The following is a 23,410-nucleotide window of genomic DNA, read 5'->3' on the forward strand; positions in this document are numbered from 1 at the left end:
CAAGAAGGGCAAAGAATAAGAAAAATGCGGAACAAGGTAAGTTCCAATGGGAGAGGGATTCTGGCTCCAGACACTGTGATTAAAACCCACAGTGATGCTTTCGGGGGAAATCTACAGGGATTGTTTTTAAGAGTAATCGATTGCATGCCCGGATGTTTCTATTTGTAGCTAAGACACTTTGGAAAAGGAAAACTATGAGGTCCTCTGAGCAAGTCTCTCTCTTTTTTTAAAGGCCTTCCAAAATCAATTATCGAAGGGAGGGGTGGTCTATAAAGCTCTAAGAGGTAAGAAGAACAATTACTAATTAAGCATTAAATTAATCACAGTAGCTGGCATAATAGAGCCAGACAGGGCAAATAAATGCTAGAGAAGAATTATATCACCAATGAAAACATAAACATGTTTCCTACAGGAAAATTCAACCCAGGAAACCCAGAGGTGAGAAAGAGAAAATCAGAGCAGTGCACGTGCTAGGGAAAGAGGAGGGACTGGAGACCTGATGGTGGTGACAGGTGAGAGGGAGGGCTGAGGACAACATACCGTCCCTGCCTGGTATGGCTGGCAGGATGCTGTATAACAGTCTGTAGCTCTTTGGAGCTGTTTGCAGGAACACAATGCAAAGGAAATCCCATGCATGTAGAAAATGAAAATGGTAGGTGCCAGCCAGACAAGAAAGAGCCTCAAAGCCTATGGGTTCTGGAGTACTGGTGTCGATTCCCAGAAGTGCAGTGGAGGAACATAAACAACAAAAAAAAACCTCACCAAGATATTTGCACACACACCAAGTTCCAGAAATGTCTTGTATAAATCTACCCTGAATCTACCTCAGCAGTTCCTCAGATGTAATCTATGATATACCCTCACCCCCAAGAACCCTGGAGACCCACTCAGTGATTCGGTAACATTGAAATTATTATGCTATATGGAGTCATTCTCATAACACTCCACTAAAGGAGATTTGAAGGGAAAAACACAACACAGTATGCCATAAACCTTTCTCCAGGGGCTTCCTTTTAGGCCCAATTTAATGAAACAGTCTCCAAGAACTTTAAGACTACTTTTACTTAAACCTTTAAGAACAGTTAATCTAGTAAGTGAAGTCACTTGCTAATCACAGATCACCCACACCTGATACTATAGTGAGCATTTTTCTTTCCTCATTAAACCCCAACTTGTCTTATGTTTTTCCTACACACTAGAGGCCTCACATGCATGTCCCAGAGAGAAATCCTTTTGTTGTTGTTGTTTATTCCCAAATAAATTTTCTTTTAGTAGATACTCAAATGTGTGTTTTTCTCAACAGACATGAGATCAACTTTAGCAGCAGCAGTGAGCTTTCCCTTGTCTTCTTTTTGTGTTATCAACATAGACAGCAATAGTGATGGTGTCTTTAGCATGGACCAAGATACTGGTGCCTAACTGTTCCCATTCTGTAGTCTACAAGGGTCTTTGATGGGGCAAGAGGAGTACTCATTGGATTAAATATAAGTCCTTGAGTATGTATCAACTAATTTCCCACAAGACAATGGGTGGTATATGCATAAATTACATCTTTTGCTTACCGAAGCCATATGGCTTATCAAGAAATAATATTTCTGTGATTATTCTGCATATCAAACTAGCCATATTTTTCCTGAGTTACTTTTAAAATTAATTATTAATAATTTGTTATTTCACTTATTTTTGAGATGTGATTTCACTATACTGCTCTGGTTGGACTTAAACTCCCAGGCTCAATGAACTCTCCCAGGTACCATTTATTTCCTTGAGAGGGTGATTGACAAATTACAATCATTCACACTGTAATACCTGATAAACATTTTCTCCAAAAGAAATGAAGTCTACCTGTCACTTTAAGGAAAACTGTCAGCATTTGTTACCAAGACATAATTGAGCTTTCAAGTGAAAATTAGAATTTGGAAAACTTATATCTGTCACCGTGAACTTGAAAGTTGCTGGTAGCTTTATGAGATCGGTGGTGATAGCAAATACGCAATTTGATCTGCTGTGATGAGGCAAATCACAACATTTGGAAGGTTTTCATAACTCTGAGTAGTTTTCAAATGACCAGTGTACAATATTTCAAAATCATTTGAGGACAAAATCTCATTCAAAGCGTGTGATAGATAGATAGGCATATTTTAATGTAACCAAGTGAGGAAAGCTTGAAAATATAGCTTTTGCACCAAAAATATAGTTTCATTGCAACTAAATGTTAGTAAACTACCATTCTAAGTTGAGTGTAATACAAAAATTCCAAAATTATCCCAAGCGGCTATTAAAATACTTCTTTGTTTCCAACTATGCATGTGTCTGATGTTGTATTTTCTTTATATGTTTCAATCCTAACAATTCAAGGTCAATTGAATGCAGAAATGATTAGAAGAATCCAGTTATCTTTCATTAAGTCAGATATTAAAAATATTTGTGAAATATGAAACTGTACCACCTTAACCTTATTACTTGGAAAATAAAACATATCAATGATATTAATATGTAATGGGTTGATCATTACTTTTTGTTTCATTGGTTCAAACTTGCTATGGATGACCTTTTACTTGAGAGTGCTAGATTTACAGGATGTATTATCACATCTGATTTGGTTTAGTATTACTTTCATATGAATTAAAGTGTGTCAACTTTTAACTCTAATTTACGATAAAGTAAATTTTGACCAAGAAAACACACATAAACAACATCTCTTTGGACCTTTACTGATTTTTAAAAGTTTAAAGAATTTTCAGTCCAAAGGAATGAGTGATTCTGACAAAACCCATGTTTTTTAATTTTAAAACACTATCAAAATACCCACAGTTTATAACATTTCAATGTTCTTTGTCATTTCTGATTGGATTATCTTGTGTTTGGGGGCATTGCCCTGTTAAATTCTCAGCACTGATCCCTCATTAATTAACTAGATAGTACCTCTACATCCAGACACAATAAAAAACCCCACCATTTTGTTGGGCATTATTAAAGTAACTTTTGTTTAGAACCACTGCCATGAAAAGACAAGAAATGTCAAAAATATAAATACATATGAAATATTCATCTTGCCAAAAAAGCCAAGAAGTGCAAAACAACAGTATGTTCCTGTGCTAACTGCAAATGCATTAAAATAACAATTAAAACACAAATTACAATAATATTTTCATGGAGCTGTGATTGAACTGGCCAGATTAAATCATGATAGTTTCTTTGTTCAGTAATCATCAAATTGGGAAAAAAGAAATCATCAATGGTTTTCAAGTTTCATAAGTGGCTTTATACCCAGGAGTAAAAAGATCATAGGCTCTGGAATGGGCATTGAATTTGAACTTTGGCTATGAATCTTAGTGACTATGTGGCCTTCTTAATGTTATCATTTGCAAAAACTGAAGACAACAATGTCTCCATCGATTACTACTGTGAGCAGTGGATTAGATAATTATGTAAGTGAGTTTCTATTTAAAAGCAGATTTAGTATACTCCACTTACCTCTCATTAAAATGAGAGTGCCCAATGAAAAACATATAAATCCACAAAGAAAAAGGACAGGCAGGGGATCGCCAGTGAGAGGTTTCAGCACAATTCTAGAACACTAAATGAGGTCAGAGAGAGGTGTTGAGCATGAAGGAGAAAGAAAGCCAAATTGGAGAGTGATGCCAGCAAAAAAGTTGATTTGTGCCACAGATTTTGGGAGGAGATGCTCATCCTGGAGACTCTGGAAGCAAAATGAAAACAGGGGTGTTGAAACGTCTGTCCCTCAATTTCTCAAACTGTTGGCATGGGGAGTCAAGGATATGTCTCCTACCCTTCAGGCAGGAGAGAGGAAGGGGTTCCATATTTTGAGAATTTGAATACTTCTGCTTCCCTAAACAGAGCACTTGCTGTCTGTCGACTTTCCCCACCTTGCTTTCCGTATTGCTGCTCCACTTATTGGTTTTATGAGGAGTCCTTTCAATGTACGCAGTCAATTCAAGTGGGGAAACTACACCTCTGGAAGTAATAGAACTAAGAAGAGAGTTGGGGAAGCTCCCCATTCCCCCAGATCAAAATAATATCCTGATAAGCTGAGTGTTATAACCAAGAAGTGAAACTCAGGAGGAAAAATATCAGGACACAACAAATACAATTATACACAGATATAAATGTAATGGTCCATATTTTTCTAGAAAATATTGACTAAATGATCTTTTTTTTTTAAAGCATTCATTTATTGTTTCTGGGGGCTACATACAGATGGGCTAAAAAAATCAAGCACACTGAAATGACTAGTCTCTGTTGAGACATTATTAGAAAAATAATGTCTAACTAGTTTAATTAGATATTACAGAAGACAACAGATAATTGTACAGCTTATGATGAGTTAGACAAATAAAAGTTCCCACTATGCAAGAGTGGAAGAGTGGTAAGAGGTAGTGTAGCACAGTGGTGAAGGCTAACAAGGGTTCAGAAGGGCTATTAAGTTTTACACCAGCTGCACAGTTGTGGAGAAATTAATTAACCTTTTTGTACTTCCGATCCCCCTCCCAACAACTGCAAAATAGAAGGGGGTGTTCTTTCTGTATGTGTACACCCCCCCCCTCTCCTCTCTCTCTCCATTTGTGTGTATGTGTGTGTGTGTGTGTGTGTATGTGTATGTGTGTGCGCGCACATGTGTGCATGAGCATCTGAAGTCCCGAGGTTGACCCTGAGTCCTCCCTGAGAACTTTCCAGGTTATATATTAAAAGGTGTCTCTCACTAAACCCGGAGCTCATGGCTTGAGATTGATCTCAGGAATTTCCCCTCTCTCCCTTCTATTTGCTTGACTACAGGCTGGTCGCACCAAGCCCACCCAGCTCTTCCACAGTACCATGCACCCAAATTTCATTCCTCCTACTTGCAAGGCAAGCGGTTTTTCAGCTGAGCCATTTCTCCAACCTCCCTCCCGGCTCTTATTTTATAGAGTTATGATAGGAATTAACTGAGGGAGTTAACATATGTAAATGACTTTACCTCCTGGCACTTAGTAAGCTTTAAGTAAATTACATGATACTATATTAAAAATAGTATACCACTTGCTCTGAAGTGACCTGCTTTGATGGAATTACAAAATTAGCCATTATGTATGTAGTCATATTTAAAAAGTAGGGGAATAACTTCATAGGGAAGATGGAAGGGAGAGAGAGATTGCATGATTTAGGACAGCTGAATTCTCATCTATCATAGCAGGAAGTAAACAGATAATATCTGTAATCAATAATCTTAAAATAGGGCACTGTGTAATGGTATACCAATTCCTAGAAGAAATGGATAAGAATTAAAATGTAGTCACCTATCGGGCAGGAAAGGGAGGGTTTGTAAACCGTGGGGCAGAGAAGGGTTTTACTATTTGATTTCTAACTATGTGTATCTATTAGTTTGAGTTTTTAAATTAAAGAATGGAAAGGTTAATACATATGAACAAACTGCCAGTACCTTCATATAAGAATAGACATATTGTACCTTGTTGTTTCATTTTATCAATTTTAGTAATTCTGTTTCTGGAGATTTTTTCCTATTTAAAGGTACAATACCAAAAGAAAACACGAAAAACACAAATAAATTCATTAAAACTGAGTTACTTATAACAACAAATAGCTCGAAATGACCCAAGTTTTCAACTATATGGGAATGGCAAGAAATTACGCAAATACCTGAAACAATGTTATAAGCCAGCCATATAAATTTATTATTTCAGATGGCTGCAGATTGGCTGACCGCCCCCCTCCAAACACACACACACTACACACAGTGTCCCTTGTGTATTTAGACTGGAAAACAGAAGGTTGATAGAACCAGTAGAATTAACATGTCTACATAGTGCTTTTTACACTAAGTCCTCTGTACTTCAGAGTTCCTAAAGGGATGATCCACTGCTGCTTGGGTCACTGTGTACAGGGATTTCTTTTTTTAACCCCCAAACTCGAAGTTTCTTTTTGAACTGTGTCACTTGTTCTTCATCTTCACACTGCTGTTCAGACAGAAGCATCATCACAGCTGATGCACTGTTAACAAGGACAAGAGGGATTTAGGAGCCTTCTCTATGTGTAGTCAGATTCCGTGTTTGCAAAGTTTTTTCATTCTCTGCTCTGGTACATTCTCCAACTAACAGCAAAGATACTGATATGTGACATTACTGGCAAATGCTCACTACATGTCACTTTGGAACCTGTGTGGTCCTATCAGCCCCTCAACACCTCAAGAGATGAGATGAGTAGAACTTTCTTCTACTGCATAGCAAAGTTATAAAAGGTAAAATAAAAGGATGTCTGGGACATTATCAACCAGTTCCTATCCAGAGCGGGTACACAACAGAATTGAGCCAAGTATGGCTGTGTGTCTGTGACTAGCTCCTGAAAATGGATCTCAAACTCTGGTGTGCATATAGAATGTTCTGGAAGTTTTGCTAAATTTCAGGTCTACCTGCAGGATTTCTGATTAGGTAGTTTTTTTTTTTTTTTTAGGGATGTGTGTGTGTGCTTAAACACTTGCTCTGTGTATGTATGTTTGTGTGTGTGTGTGTGTGTGTGTGTGTGCATGTGTGTATGTGCATGTACATGTTCATGAGTATATGTGCATGTGTGTACACATGCCTACAGAAGCCAGAGGTCAACACTGGATATCTTCCACTCTTCCACTGTCACTTTTATGTTCTCTCTCTCTCTGTCTGTCTCTCTCTCTCTCTCCATCTCTTTCTTTTGGAGTCACACTCTTTCGCTGAGCTGGGAGCTCAGGAATTATGCTAGATTGGCTTGTCAGCAAGCCCCATGGACCCTTCTTTCTGTGCCCACACGTCACTGGGGTTACGGGAGTGTGTCATCACACCTGTCTTCCTATGTGCGTGCTGGGGATATGAACTCAGATCCTCATGCTTGTGTAACAAGCACTTTACCAATTGAGCCATATCCTTCCCCCCTCCCCTCATTTTGATTTTTAATAACTCCCCAGGTAATACCGAGAATCCCAGACCCAAAAGTTTAGGTACAAGCCTTCACCAAAACCAACAGGGAACAAGATGACAACTTAGGGGGACAGAAAAGTTTCTCACCCTAAGGCCTTGGTTCTGCCAGGTAGAGCTTTGGCATAAGGTCTCCACCAGCTTAATATCTTTTTCAAGCTCCTTAACAAGGTTCACCTGGGGTCTAGGCCTCAGCCAAGCCTTCCAAGTTAAGTCCCTACACCCCGAACAATGACAGCCCTTTCCCATCCTCCCGGAGCCTAGGTGCCAATGCAGAGGCCACCCTTTTAGGTTCCAAGAAATTATGCATTCGTTATGGAGGAAATTAACACCTCAAAGCAAACTATAATTAGGAATTCTTCAATTCAGTTTATGCTTTTTCAATTAGGCACTCTATAATTTTAATCATGGGAGCATTAACATGTTTCTGTAATTTATATACCTGTGGTATAATTAAGCCTGGGAAACACATGGCTCCAAACCTGAATGGAAGTGATTGTTTTCCTTCACACTCACAGCTCCACGGGTCCCTGATGGGGAGACAGTGCCAAGTTTAAAGGAACCACTTGTAAGCTGTAGAGACTAAAGAGAAGTCTCTTGACTTTGGGCATGTGGGCTTGTCACAGACCATGCATTGTCTTTGAACATTTGGCCCAGGTGTATACATCTGTATCCCAATCTTTCCACTCCTTCCGTGACTTTACACACATTTCACTACTGGGAACTGTCTTAGACAATTATCCTTGGGAATTAAATTCAATTAAGCAGGAACAGGGTGTCCTGGCAGAGGAGATGTAACCTGTGAGCTGTGGGAAGCAAATGACTTTGAAATGAAGAAACTGAACAATAATCTAATATTTATCCTAGGTGGGTACCAAGCCCCTCCCCCCATACCTACTCCTCTCCCCACTTTCTCTGACTCTCCTTCTCATAATTTCAGCTCTGCCTTTTGGCCACAAAGCAGGACCCGAATCCTGTGTGCAAGGTAGTTCTCTTGGGATTCTGAGCAGTTCTGCCAATTCAAGGAATTCTGAGGCACACTGAAAGTTTTTGTGCTTATTCAGACTGAACCTCTGAACTTTCTGAAGGTTAAAAGCCTTCTTTTTTCCTCCTCATCTTCCTGCTCGCCCCACAATAGCAAATTCAGATTTGCTGACTGCAATAAAAGGAAAAAGAACATAATCAAAACTGGCCCGGGGGGACAATGCATACAGATTCCAACCCAGCTGAGTGACGCACCCATACTGCCGCAGCATTTTGGCACTCAATATATTTTGTCTGATCTAAGAAAATATAGAACTTTTTATAGAGGGAAAGTTGGAAATGGATTTGTTTCTCCCAGGCTGCTTTAGCCTTCTACAAAAGAATACAGATTTGTTCAGACTCTGATGTTCAGCTTCACCACACATCCATCTTCTACCTACGCCCCAACATCTGCATAGAGGCAGTATATTCAGATACACCATCAGCATGCACCAACACAACATGAATTATTTCAGACACCAATCATTGTCATCATCATCAGAAAATAGGGGTGTGTTTTTAGCCCCCGTGTGGACAGGAATAGAGGAATACACTAGCAGAGATTCTAGATCAGCTCTTAGGCACTAACACTGTTATCTGAATGCTGAAACACACCGCTGAAGAGACACAGGGCTCTAAAATCTGCAAAATTAGCAAGAGCAGTATCCCAGTAGAATATAAAACAATTGCTTCCTACAGCATGCCCAGGAGCAAATATCAGCACCATAAAGAACTACCTGATTGTCTGTGTAGGCTCCAGAGGCTCCTTTCTCCACCTGGGCCTCCTATTGGCCAAATGGTTAGTTTTCAAGTGTGGGCCAGCAGGACCATTGTCACCTGGGAATGTATTCTAACCGCAGATTCTTGGGCCCCATCTTTCCATCCCTGGACATACATGGTCAGGTACCTGCGGGTGGACTAGCTCTCCAGGCAACTGTATGTTTTACAAAGTTTGAACCATATGGGAGTTTAACAGTATCCCTAGGTAGGTGTTATCCCTGGGGAAGATGACAGAATTTGGATTCTGTAGCTCTAGTTCAGTAGGTCAGGGTCTCAGTAGCAAGTCACCCAATGGCAGGCCTCATTCTTCTCCAGGGACTTAATGTTCTATACCTGTATCTGAGTAATTATCATTCTGTTCTTCTCTCATTAAAGGATTGCTGGATCTTGTCTCTATCCTCAAATACCTGCATCAATGATCTCTTTGAAACCAGGACTTCTTTTCATCAATCCTTGTAGGGTCCAGCACAGCACAAGATAAGATTTTCTACTATGACAGAAATATTGTTCAACATTGTATCCAATCACGACCCATGCACACTGGATACTTTAAATGTTGCTAATGTGACTAATGAGCTAATGTTTTGTTTCATATATTTAATTTAAATAGCCACATACAAGTGGTGGCTACAGTCCTAGACAATTCAGGTCTAATGTTGTGATATTGAGTCCTCTTATTTTCTATTCTCAAAATGGACACTTTCTTTATATGTTTGAAAGCTTTAAAAATGTCTTCCAGAGTCAATACAAGTGGAAACACACTAACCAAACAGCAAAACCTAAGCAGCTGTAGCCAGGCCAGAAAAGGGTGGGTTGTATGGTAACAGTCGGGGTAAGCATAAATTCTTCCTAGCCATATAGACTGTAATCTTTATGCTATTCTTTACTACCCAAAATCCAGGGTTTTCAGGATCATCTCTCTTACTGCTACTGTGAGGAGGCAGCTCTCTGACCAGTTCCAGACAGCTGAAGCAGACATTGCATAGAAACATTTTTTTTTTTTCAGAAGAACAAGCCTCCTTGGATACTATGGTTGCACAAATCCATATGCTAGCTCAGGCAAACACCAATAGATCAGGATATGGAAATGTACTAGATGGAGGCAGACTTCAAAGTCTGACCTTTGGGCAGCTGCAGACTGAGAATTATAAGCCATTGGTTACCAGATACTCAAAATCTGAGACACAGAAGTGGTGAACACCATTCCGGGGCCCAGAGCAGTATTAGAAGTAGAAGCTAGCAAGAAATAAAAATTGGAGAAAGAAGAGAACATGGTGAAGGCATCTTGCAGTCATTGCTGCTCTTGCAGAGGTTTCATGAGTTCCCCTGTGGGGAACAGGTAAGCATCATAAAGCTATATCTACTTAGGCAGCCCTCCCATCCTTTCTGTGGTCTATTGTTCCCTGATATACCTGACTTCAAAGACCTTCATCTTAAGTCCAGGACCACATATCGAGCATCTTTGTGCAGTTAGTTCTAGTCATCTGGTATCTTATAACCGTACTATCCTACAAGGGGGGTTTATTATTATGGCCTACCTTCTAGCATCTTATTCATGGACCACTGTTCCCTGCATTTTTATCCTGTCTCTTCCCTTTACACAGATTCTTTGACAACAGTGAGGCCTGCCAGCCCTCAGCATCTCTTCTACATGCACACCTACCTTTATATTTTTTTAAACATTTTTTTCGTATATTTCATTGTGTGTAAGTGTATGTGTCTGTGTGTGTTTGTACAGTTTCATGAGATGCTCAGGGAGGCCAGAAGAGGGTGTTGGATCTCCAGAAGCTGGAGTTACAAGCAGTTGTGAGCTATTCAATGTGGGTGCTGTGAACTTTGACTCTGCAAGAACAACAGGAGCTCTTAACCTCCTGAGTTCCTAGCTCCTACCTCCATTTATTTTTAAAGCAAGCTTATCCCAGATGGCTCAGGTTCAGGCACTTTGGTTAAGAGCATTATCCTTCATTTTCCTATAGTCCTGGGTCAACTTATGTGTATTTTTATTTTCCTTTAATTAAAAAATTATATGTATATCTATGTGTGTATATGAGCATACAAGTACAGGTGCCCACAAATGGCAGAGGTGTCAGATCCCTCTAGATTTGGAGTTACAGTCAGTTATGACTTGCCTGATATGGGTGCTGGCAATCAAACTCCAGTTCTTTGCATGAACAGTATACACTCAACTACAGAGCCATCTCTCTAGCCTTTTTTTCTTATTTTCTATTAGAAGTTAAAGTAAAAATGTTGGCCATTTCTCTCTCCCCACCCCCCACTGCCGCACCCATAACTGCTGTTACTTTCACTTTCTTGTTTTACAAAGGAAGTTAAAAATATAGTCATATTGACCCGGGTTTCTTTCTACTTCTCCACAAGCCTGTCCATCTTCTGAGTGGCCCCTTGGTAGAGTGTCACAGAGCTCAGTCCTGCTACTCATCTCTGTAGTCTCCTTGAATGAGGTCATTCTCCCCTCTGGATCTTCAGATGCCACATAGATGCTAGAGTTTCCAAATGCAAACCTCTGCTCAGAGGCCTCTCCAGCACCACAGACTTGTAGAGTTTAAATAGCTGCTGTGGTAGGAGGTGAACATGGCAACCACACTCTCCTTTCCCTCACGGCAGTAACAGCCCCAGTCTCCATCTCCCCAGATGGCAGACAGTCCAAAATAGAACATTCTCACTCTTCATGTTCCGTTGACTGCTCCATTTAAAACATTCTTCTCCAAACACCTGTTTTTCCTTCTTGGTTTGAGCCTGAGTGATATAATCCCAAGTCCCAACACCAGAGCCATTTCTCAGTAAGCTACATTGCCGGGCTGCAGGTGAGGTTGGAGGAGGGTAGGACGGTTTATAAAGGTAATGTTGCAATGCAGCTATGGTGAGCTGAAGTGAATTCGAGCCTGTCTAAACTACTTAAGCGCCACCTTTCTTCCCTGGTGTTTCCCTGAATAATCTTTCTTTCCTTAAACAGATAAACTTCATTATGTATATCCAAGTTATGTGTGATGCTGTGAAATAGATGGTAGATAGAGCGATATTAAGATGGATGAGAGATGCAAAAAAGGTTACCATAGTGAAGCGAAACAACACATCTGCAGCCTCACATACTTTGTCTTTTTGTTTATTTGCTTTTGCAGCAAGACTGACTTATCTGTCTGCCTGTAGTTCTGTGCTTGAATACAGGACTGACCCTTGTCTCCTTGGGTGGTTCCATGAAGCTCCACATCTCTTTAATTAAAGCGGTATGTTTCTTTAGTGCCATATTTAAGCTGTGGGAAGAAAAATGCAGCAGCATGCATCCTATTATTCCTGATTTCCATTGCTTCTTGTCTCTGGCTCCTCATCTTCCCTAATCCCATGTGATGTGCTCCCAGTATGCTTTTGGGCATGGATACGGGCCGTGTTAGTTACTTACAGAGCTAAATCTTCTTGCAGGTTATAGGAAATACCTCTCATCTCCACCACATGCTCCCTGCAAAGCAGGGTGCACAGAATTCCTCATATTTAGCCCCCAGCAAAGGTGGCCCAGAGAACTATGGGGACTGAACAAAACAAACAAGGCTTAGAGAATGATTGTAATTGCTGTTTCTCATCTATCTCCATGTGAACTGGGACTCACAAACTCCTCAGGCTGCCCCATGCTAATAAATCCTCCAAATTTTCATTTCTTCTTCCTAATTGGACACAATCATATGCTGGTGTCTGAGAATCAGATGGTAATGATTCCAATTTTGCTCGCTGCAGCTCCACGGACCAGCAAAACCCTTCTGTGGTTGTTTTGTGTGCTCCCACTCAGGGCTTTGCCATTATTAAAGGAATCCTGGAGGAAATTTGGCAATAGTTTGCTTTTATTCCTACTAAAGTTTCTTCTTTCTCTAAAAGTTGGCTGGGTCTCTAATTTGTACTTTAACTAATCACTGTGCATTTCAGAATGTGCAGTCCTAACTAGATGCTCCTCCTGTCAATTGCATGAGACCCGTGGATTCTCATCAGGGAATAAACATAGTTTGCTGTGACCTTTGGAAGGCATTGGCTGGATACACTGACTTCTGGTGTTCAGTCTTGTATATCTGATCCTACAGGCTGGAGCTGTGCCATGCCTCCAGAAGTCATAATAACAGGGCACAAGTTCTAACCAACCTTGTAGATGGTCCCTGAGAGGTACCCAGCATACCTCTGCACCACCTATTAGGTTCCATCCAGTCTTTGAGCCTATTGGGTTCCCAGACCATCTACATTGTTACCAACCTCACCTGACTGTATGGACACACACAGCATACAGACATGAGCTCGCAGAAGGCTATGAAGATAAACCTGCTTGTGACCACCTAGAACTGGAGGGCATCCTCTCCTTCAACAGTCTGACTGGAAAATGCCTGGAAACTGCCAGTTGTCCTAAACCCATGTTATGTGACCTTCAAAGCTGAGTGATATATATATGTTTCCATTTATAAACAGGCAACTTGAAGCTCACAGAATCAGGTACCTGGTCCAAAACTACCCAGTAAAGCTGCTGGATAAAGCCGAATCTGATTCTGTCCTTCTATATCCAACTGGGGAGGCAGATGCAGTGGGAAGAATGTATAGGTCTAAGGCTTTAGGTGGGTTCTAGGACCTAGTTCCTGTACTCAGGGAGCCATAGTCACTGATACAGACTCCACACAAATCCTAACTAAACAGTAGTGAAGGCAGAGTGTATCACTGGAAGAGATGGTGCATTCTGCATTCATGATGGAGGCAAGACAGTCTGGGATGTGGCAGCTGACCTGGATGCTGAAAAGGTAATGAATGGCATACCTGCAGAGTGGTATGAACAGATGCTAATAACACAGAGAACCAAATGTGGGCATCTGCTGAATAGCCCCCTCCCCCACACATATATCATGATGAAGTCTAAACCCAGAGCAAAGACCTTACTGTTCTGGCCCCTGTTGCCACCCTCCTCTCACCTCATCTCTGCCCCTGCCCACTGGATTACTTGTGGCCCCTAGAACACCCAGTGAGCCTTCTCTGCATCAGCTCTTGCATGTGCTGGTTCCTCTCAGTCACAATCCTTTCTCTTCCATTAAATACCCTTCATTCCATAGACCTCAATCAGGCAGCATGACCTCCAGGAAGCCCTCCAGCTTCCACACCCAGGAGGCTCATGCTGGATGCCTACGCACTTAACTGTCATGGAAACCCCTAGGCACACACACACATCATTATCACTTGTATCTTTTTCATACTTGTTTGCCCTTATATACCTGTAATATCCCAAATCAGAAGTAGTCACTATGTCCTCAAAAGGAGAGAGACAAATGGCCAATAAATGTGTTTAGAATGCTTGGTATCATTAGCCACCAGGGAAATACAAATCAAAATTACAGGGAGGTATCATCACTCTATTTAGAAAGGCTGTTATCAAAATCAAATGAAAAATAATGCCTGCATGGATGTAGAGTAAAAGAAACTCATTGGGGGGGAAGTCGGCTCTAGTCTGTGATCTAGCTACCCCACTTCAGGGTACACTGTTAATGGGGATGACACAGAATCAACCTAGATGCCCACTAGCAGGTGAGTGGATAAAGAAAATGCAGTAAATCTACCCAGTGGAGAACTATTTGGCCATAAAGAAAGATGAAATCCTGTCATTTGCAGGAAAATGAATGAAACCAGAGACATTTGTGTCAAAAGAAATGAGTCAAACACAAAAAGGCATGGACTGAATGTTCTCTCTTATGTACAGACACCAAGCAAAGTTTGCATGAATGCAGAATAGTGGTAACTAGAGGTTGGAAGTCCATGCAAAGAGTAGATAAAGGGAGGTTGGCTTTGATCAGTGTGTGCTGCACCTGTGTTGAAATATCACACTGATCAAAAGTGACCACCATAAAACAAGTCAGTTCCTCTGTTACGGCAGGAATGTATCAAGTGCTTGACAGCCACGTGTGGTCAGTGGAGATCCTGCCAGACAGCTCACAAAGAAGGGCATTTTTATTGTTAGAGAAAGATCTATCCTATGACAATCTGTTTTGGAACAGAAGGAAGTTGAAGAAAATGCACATTGCCTTAGTGTCTGGAATCAACAAGGTTGGCATGACAAATTTGCTGAATTAAATAATCACACACTTTAGTAACTACTTGTTGGGTTTTCCTTGGTTTGCTTTGCTTTCATATTTTTGTTAGTCTGTTTGCATCAACTGTGGACTAGACATTATCCCATGTGAAGGAGACCCAAGCCTTCAAATCTCTTGGGGCCAAAACAAACAAATCTAAAGCAAAACCACAAACAAAAATTCATAACAAAGGAAGCTTACAAATTCATGCATAACACAGTTAAAAGCTCAGGGAAGAACCACAAAGGAATCACATGGGTCACTGTTGAGTAAAACCTGGTGAAGGGGCAGAGTGAATTTAAATGAAACTAGAAATAAGGTTAAGGCTAGATGCTGACAGGCCTTGAATTTCATACTAAGAAGCTTGAACTTAATGCAATAGAAAACTAGTGACCCATTTAAGAATTTTAAGCAGGGAAGCTAAGTTGATCCAATTTGTGCTTCCCAGGGACCACTCTAGCAGTTTGGTGGGGGATGGACCTGAGAGAGAGATGCTCTTGACAGACATATCAGCAAGGGTGTGCTTGCTGACCAGGAGAATAGGGCTGGAGAAACAGTGTCTCCATCCAGGGCTGATCTGCAAGTCAAGGGACAAGGCAGGTGACTAAATGGATAAGAGAGGAGAGAACAGGAAAGGATCCTTTCAAGAAAGCCTGCTGTAGATGAGAAGCATCCCTCACAAATTTTGTTGCAGAGCCCCCATTCTCACTGCAGGGACTGCATTACGGGTGATTAATTCATGGGCAAGTTACTTTCTTATGAAGGTTACCACAGATACATCAGTGTGACAGGTGGGGCGTGGGGGAAGAAGGCTCAGCGTGTTCGAGTCGGGGCTGAATATTAGATTCTAGTCACCATTTGATTGATCTTTTAAGCAATTCTGGGATTCTGTCACTTAAAAACCAATAAATCTTTGAAGGCCCGAGGAGAGCAATACAAAAGCAATAAATCTCCATTGTGGAGTATTAGAAAAATAGGCCAAGCTGCTGAGGTGGTTTGGCTGCAGGGTGAGGGGACAAGAACCTCATGCAGTGGGCTCCTCAATGCTCCCCTCCTTCTAGCTCTGAATTCTCAGCCCTCTGAGAAGGAGTCAAACTCGGGAGGCTTCTAAAGAGTGGGAGGCTGGAATTTGGCTTTGTCAGCAGTTAAGCACTATGGGTTGGAGGAAGAAAAGACTGTCTAGAGGCCTGGAGGCCAAGGCTTAGTTATGAATCTGTGATAATTAAGTAGAATAAAACAGAGGAACAGGTTATAGGTTGGGCCCACACAATCCAGTTAGAGGACCCCCCAGAAGTCATCTCCCAAGAAGGCAAAAGATATGACTATACTGCACCACCCCCAAAAGTCCTTCCAGATTCCCCTGACACAGTAGGATGGGAAGCCACAACTACTTGAGAAGCAACGACCTCAGAGCCTGGTCTATGTTCAACTATCTGATAGTAACACAAGTTGTCAACCTGAAAGGTTCTAGAATGACCAGGTGACAAATCTCTGCCTCTGTGAGGGGGTTTCTAGAATGTATTAATTGAGGTATAAAGACCTATCCTAAATGTGGGCAGCACCGTTCCACAGGGTGAGGTCTTGGATTGAATGAAGAGGAGAAAGTGAAATGGCCATCAGAATTCATCACTCACTGCTCCCTGACTGTGGATACAATGGGACCTGCCTCAGTCTCCTATAACCATGACTTTCCTGCCATGGCAGACTATACCCTTGAACTGTGACCCCAAAGAAACTATTCCTTCTTTAAATTGTTTTGGTCTTGTGTTCTGTGACAGCCATGAGAAAATTAACAAAACAACTGGCTTTATCTGCCAGGACCTTGAACATCACTTAACACCACAGACTTCAATCTCTCTCTGAAATAAGAGATGGTCTTTCCCAACTAATTTATCTACCAGAATACTTAGAGTCAGACCATGTAACAGAAGAAAAAATATTATTAATAGTGAAGTCTTTTTATACATTTATATTTGTTGATCTGTGGGGGGAGAGAGGGACACGTAAGTTTAAAGGTCAGAGGATGACTTGCATGCATCTGGTCTTTCCACCCACTGTGTGGATCCCAGGAATTGAACTCCCATCTTTGGGTTTGATGATAAGCACCTTTACCTGCTGAGCCATCTTGCTGTACCAAATTATTTTCTTAAATATGGTTATTTTTAAATTGACATATAATAGCTGTACTTATTTACTGGGTACAAATAATAATTCGATACCTGAACATACCATATATCATGATTGATTAAGGATAACTGGGCTTCTGAAACATCATTTCTATGTGTTGGGAATGTTAATGTTTTTCTAGTTATGTGAAAAATGTTATAAATTGCTGTCTACTACATTTACCATACTATGTTATCAGGTATTAGGATATCTTCTCCACTTTCAAATATGATTCGGGTCATCTTTGGCCAAAGGCTTGAAGCAAGCCTTTGGGTCCCAGGTTGCTTTCTCACCTGCTCCCAGTTCCCAGCCTACAGAGCACCTCAGTGCCAACTTTCCCACATGTAGTTCATCTTTCCACCTCGCTCACAGTTCTTTCAGTCTGGACAGTCATATTGATTTGTTTTGTGACTTTATTTGTCTACTTATAGGCTTATTGTCTCACCTCCTGATCTATTCTGTGACACACTTGCAAGATGATAAGCCTCAAGAAGGCAGAGTGAGCCTTTCTTGCTTCATGCTATACCCAAATTACTTAGCTCACTTCCTGGGACATAGTAAGTACTCAATAAATATCTGTGTGGCCATATACCTCCAAGATTCCTGTCCTCATGACTAGGATTCAAGCCCAGGTGGAGTCAGGCCACTGCAACTGAAATATACAGTGGTGTTTCTGCTCTCATGGCAGTTGTCCTGAAAGGCCTCCTTTACGCCATTGCTTCGTCTCCTCCCCTTCTTGGCAAATGCCCAGGCTCTGGTCTGAAAATAATCCCAGACACAGAGGGTACACCCACTCTCAGTGAACCAGGGCCCCGAGAAGGAAGGCAGCCAGAGATTCCTAGACACCAACCGTTTCCCCTTTGAGCAGTGACATTTCCTTTAATGTTTAAAGATGGAAATGTCAGCAAACCATGTCATACATACCATCCTCCTAGCAAGATGGCGAGGTTCCGTAAAATGAATGTGGAGCTAGGGTCAGAACCAGGCTTCTGTCTTGCCTAGCCCGCTTGTTTCATGGTCTAAGTTAACTCATTAGCTTCGGTTTGTCTTGTTCTTCAAAGTCTGTGTGTGTGTGTGTGTGTGTGGGCGGGTGCTTTACAGGAATTTGATGAGCATACAGAGAGTATGCTGATAATAAGATGATGGTCACAAAGCAATACAATGTGGCTCTTTAAGGTCCCTTTGCCTTGTTTCTGCATCTCAGCTTCCTTGTCTGAAAATGAAGACACCATCTCATAATATATATGGGAAATTAAATGAGGACAACGTATCAGAGCAGTTGGAAGGAAAGCAGGGAATAAAAACCTTGGTTTGAAATGCCAGCATCTGCTTTGGATTGTCAAAGGAAGGACAGTTCTGACATCCTATAGTGAGAGGCCCATGAGCATCATCCCAACCTGCCGCAGGGCCATATTTCCGGGGCCTAGTAAAGCGCACCAGTATCCAGCTTCATACTAGGCAAGAACTTCTGCATTTTTGTTGGTTTATTCTGTTGATCCTACCATTATCATTTCTTAGTAGACGTGAATGAGGGTTGAGAATGAAGATCAGGACTATGTATCTCAAGAGCCTCCTTCTAGGCTGGTCTCCTAGAGCCCAGGGGCATGCAAGGTGATGCTGCTTTTCAAAGCCAATCCATGGCAGATCCCCATGGTCCTCAAATCAGCCCGAGCCTCTCAGACATAGTTTCCTTTCCATATCACCACTCTGCCTTTGCTCTTTACATTACAGCAAACTTAACTAGGCATGGCTGTTTCCTTTTTGAACAAACCATCCTGATCCATACTGAACACTTGCAACAAGTCAAACCTTATACAACTGAGTGTCACCTTCTCTGGGAGCTTTCTCTGAGTGTTTACAAGCCCCTGTGAAGATTTCCATAAGGCAGCATTGTAACTATTCTGTACGTCTGCTTTTTTAACTACAGGTTGGCTTCCTTTGAACACATGACTAGTTTGATACCATTATCCCAAGCACTTAAACTAATGAAGATGTGTGCTCAGTGAATCATTGTTGTCTCCAGCCCCCACATCCCACCCACATAAGGTACCTGGTTCATGCTTGTTGGACTGAATTGAACCAATCTGTAAGTTCTACCTAACATTCTACTCATTTCAATGGACTGAGATCCTGAGACCTGGAGTTCTGATCAAAATCAGTAGTCAATATTGTTGCCTTGTACAAAGGAGATCTTGTTTAAAATAAATGCCAGCCCATTCTGATAGCCATGAACTTGTACAAGTCAACCTAGCTAATGAGATGTTCTTGGTGCCTGGGTGCCCATTTGGGCCCTAACAAATTCTCATTAAAACAAGCAGTGTGATCCTAAAGGCATAGCCCCTGTGGTACTCTAACACCTCATAGCTCTGGACTGAACCAGCCCCTGTAGTTCATCCTATTTCAAATATGTGAGCAAATTCTTTGGAGAATACAGTCTGCATGCCTGCCTGCCTGCATGCCTGTCTGTCTGTGTGTCTATTATGGCAGTGAGTCTGGTGGTAATTATTGCAAAGATTATTGTGTCTAAGTTTTCCACCCACTAACTACATTTTCATTAATTACCACTCCAGAAAGTTCCATCATTTCGGGTCCCTACCAGGATGTTCTCTCTAAACTGATGTTTACTGTGGGGAGAGAAGACCCTGGCTCAGTTTCTGCCTCTGAATTGGGCTTAGAGTTGCTGACCATCTTCCTTATGGAAAATCTGGCTTCTGGCTTATCTCATCCAGGCACATTGCCAGTCATGTGATTCATCTGGAGATGCATGAGGTATAGAGGAAGAAAGCCACAAATGATAGCTCCTCACCTGACTGGGGCTCCCCGTGACTGGGCAGGTTTAAGCATCACTGTGATGGTCGTGTCCGTTTCATTAAGTGGTGTATCTGCATCGTATTCAGGCATCGATGGAGCTGGGCAAGAGAGAGAAATTGGACTTGAGGAGTACAGGTACCAAACGCCTCTCGACACATCCCCTTGATCCCAGCCTAGCTGAAGAGCGGTAGTGAGTGAGAACCCTGTGGTATCAGAGGCCTTCAGCATGGGAGGCCTTGACTTCCCATCTGCAGCTTTTCTCCAGGTGCAAGAGTCTAAAGGGGTGTGAGCATGAGCATCATCAAAAAGCGCCTCTCCCATGCAGAAAAAAGGAACGTGCAGGATATGTAAGTACTTTATAAAGATGTGAAAACAGAGTCAACCTCGTTAAACACATTTAGATGCAAATTAAAGCAAAGATGAATTAGTTCCATTTTTTTCACAAGACCCTCTCCCCCCACAGGAATGTGACTAAATCTAATCCTTTGAAAGGGTAATTTAGCCATTTGTATTATGAGCTATTAAAACCTACATCTCTTTTAATGCTTTTTTTCAATTTCTGAATTTAATCCTAAAGTTATAATCCCAATCAACGATTTAAACTTTATTTTGTAACATGTTTATTGAAGCGCTATTTTATAAAAACGTAGAAACACCAAATATATTCAACCACAAGGGACTGCTTAATTAAATTACGTCCATCCAGTTGACAGACATTATAATGAAAGCAATGCAACAGTGTGGGAAATATTATGGGATGAGGATAAGTGGAAACATTAAGCTACAAAATACCGTGGCTTCTGCAAAACCACATGCAAAATACATATGCATGCAGACCATATTGAATAGATATTCCAAGATATGGAAGCTGTAAATAAGCATTCTGCAATGGTTCTGTTTTAATGCTCATCAGGTACACCCTAGTGGTAGAGACAGTTTGCAATCTTGGACTACTGAGCTTAGTCATTCATTCATTCATTCATTCATTCATTCACTCATCAGACATTTCATGAGAGCTGGTGCTGTGGGTGTCTTATATTGGAAAGTATTCTCTATACAAACCAACTTTTATGTGCCCCCCTCCTCTTCTCCCCTCTCCTTCTTGCTCTCACACACTCTCTCTCTCTTTTTACTTCCACCCCAGGGCATGTTATTTGGTGAACTTCAGAAAGTTTATCAATTGGACTTTCTTCAACCCAACAGTGATGTCATTGTGTAAATTGTTCCATTGCTATCAGTGATAGTCGGCTGTTTTTTTTTTTCTCCAGGATATTATGAAGACTGAAGGAGACAGGAGTGTAACCTACCCCCCACCCCACCTTTGCTCTCTCTAAAAGAGATACCTGAGATCTTGGTGGCAATCCGAGCGGTGACAGGGGGTCCGAAGCCCTTGGCTGTGCTGGCCTTGATGGTGAAGGAGTAGGTGGTCCCTGGGTACAGACCCACAAAGAGGTGGTGAGTTTCATTCCGGAGTTTGAACACTTTCCCCCTCTGGCTGGACAGGTCAGCGCTTGGATCCAGTGAGCCAACAGCCTTGTAGTTAATCTGTGTGACAAAGTGATAAGCGAGCACATAAATGCCCTACTCAGTAACTAAGAGAGCTCCTTGGAGAGGAGCAGCAGGGGCAGGGAGGAGAAGAGAGGCAAGCCAGGCACCATGTTACAGAGCTGCTTGGTACAGTACAGAAAACCACAGCCCTGAGCTTTCTACTGACGAGCCCATGGAACAGCCATATCTAACACAATCAGAGCATGCCATCTTAAGTTTTCTATACTCTCTCAGCTTCCAGAGTTTAGAAAGAGAGCAGTTGTGCAGAAGTTACCCCAAGGGAGGGGAAATAGTAACATGTAAGTAAAATGTGGGTGGGTAGGGAGGTTGTTGGAAGTGGAAAGGTTTAGTCAGCATGAAGGATAGAAGATGGGGAGATGGGAGAATGGGGAGGGGTTAATCAAAATAAAGGGGATATGAGAAGCCACCTAGAAACTTGCTCTCTCTGCTACCTTGTAATCCAATCTAAAAACATAAAAGAATTTGATGGCAGATGCCTCCCATGGATAGATAATGCCAGCCCTAGAAGCAATGGACCACTAAATAAATTTTTCAGTTTTAGGTCTGGAATACCTCTGTGGCTGTTGGTTTGGGAGACCCTGTTCCTGAAGATACCACACACCTTGAATGAAAGTATAGATAAATCAAACTGCCATTGAGCTGGAAGCTTCCTTCCTGTTGGCTACCTTTCATGGTAGAACAGTGCTACACAGGCTGCTGCATGGAGTAAGGGCATTAATGGTTTTACCCAGCTGTGAACTCTAGGAACCACATTAGCAACGTGTCAGGCACGATGTGCCCACTGGTACAATAATGGTATGAATATTATATGAGTAACCAACAACTCTCTGCTTGGATTTGAGGCCCACCCAATGAGAAAGAATTCATTCCTGGTACTGTGCTCCCAGTCAAACACTTGTGACTGAGGGGGTCTTAGGAACCAGTGGGAAAACATACTACACTGTTGCTTAGCTGAACAGGTATAACATCAAGCTGCCTTCTACACGTCAATGTTTATATCCACAAAGGATACTCTTATCCCAAATTAGAGAAGAAACCTCTCTTTGCAGTGGATACAAGGGAATGCAGAACTTGTGGCCAGACAAGATGCTGAGAACAAATGATTTAAAGGCTTAGTCCCAAACAAGATATTCACACCACATCCTAAGGAGGTTATCACAGAGATCATTACAGAGGTGTCGTGGAAGGAATGTAAGAGCCCAAAGACAGAAAGAAGGGGTGCAGAATATATTCTTTTAAGCATGGCACTCTCATGGAGGTCATGAATTCATATCTGATGTCATTACTGGCACTGGGACTACAAACGAATGTCCCAGCCGACAGTGAGCTTTGGATCAGGGAGGAGCTCATGGTGGGGTCTTACCACTTACTGCTGAAGTACTGGCAACTAACAGACTATGTGAGGGGAAGGCATGGTATCTGCTGAGTCCACCAGAGTCAAATGAGGGCTCTGAACGCAGGATTACACAGATGGCCCAGCTTAAATGCAGGGGGACACAAAACAAAAGCCATGGATTTTGGAAAGAGATTTGTAGGGAAGTCAGGAGCTGGAAGGAGTGGGGGAAAGATGAGAGAATGGGGGAGAGAGTAATCATAAAATACTATGGACATGTGTAAAATTGTCAAAGAATGAATCTTATCAGTAAAAATATACTGTAGTAACAATAAAGCAAATTTAACTTATTAATATATCTCATACCCAATACATCTACAATACTATCATTTCAGTCTGCTATCAACACCAAAACATTTAATGAATTAGTTCACATTCCATAATTCGTTTCAAGTCTTAGAGATCTAGTACGTATCTGGTATTGCACATAACTCAATTGGACTAGCCACTTTCCAAAGTACAGTAGCTCCATTGTTAAAAATGCAGACCATGGGCTAAGGGATTGTTCTGTGGTTAATGTACTTGTCACATAAGTAAGATAACTATAGAGTTCAGACTCCCCAGAATCGATGCAAATGCCAGGAGGAAAGCAAGAGGTTGGATTTCAG

At 41.6% G+C, this 23,410-nt stretch overlaps 1 protein-coding gene across 18 annotated transcripts in view; it reads right to left on the bottom strand.

Moving 5' to 3' along the window:
• The window catches only part of Ptprt (protein tyrosine phosphatase receptor type T), a 1,101,940-nt gene that overhangs the window by 257,409 nt on the left and 821,121 nt on the right, over window positions 1-23,410 (bottom strand). For all 18 annotated transcript variants that reach the window (XM_052726074.1, XM_052726080.1, XM_052726075.1 and 15 more), the window contains 2 exons: window positions 21,184-21,385; window positions 19,836-19,938 (listed from right to left, as the gene is read on the bottom strand). In XM_052726074.1, the coding sequence (XP_052582034.1) occupies window positions 19,836-19,938; window positions 21,184-21,385 (305 nt within the window). The remainder of the gene's footprint in view (window positions 1-19,835; window positions 19,939-21,183; window positions 21,386-23,410) is intronic.

This window comes from Peromyscus californicus, unplaced genomic scaffold, assembly GCF_007827085.1.
Source record: "Peromyscus californicus insignis strain IS unplaced genomic scaffold, ASM782708v3 Scaffold_7__1_contigs__length_154581171, whole genome shotgun sequence".
Lineage (NCBI taxonomy): Eukaryota > Metazoa > Chordata > Mammalia > Rodentia > Cricetidae > Peromyscus > Peromyscus californicus.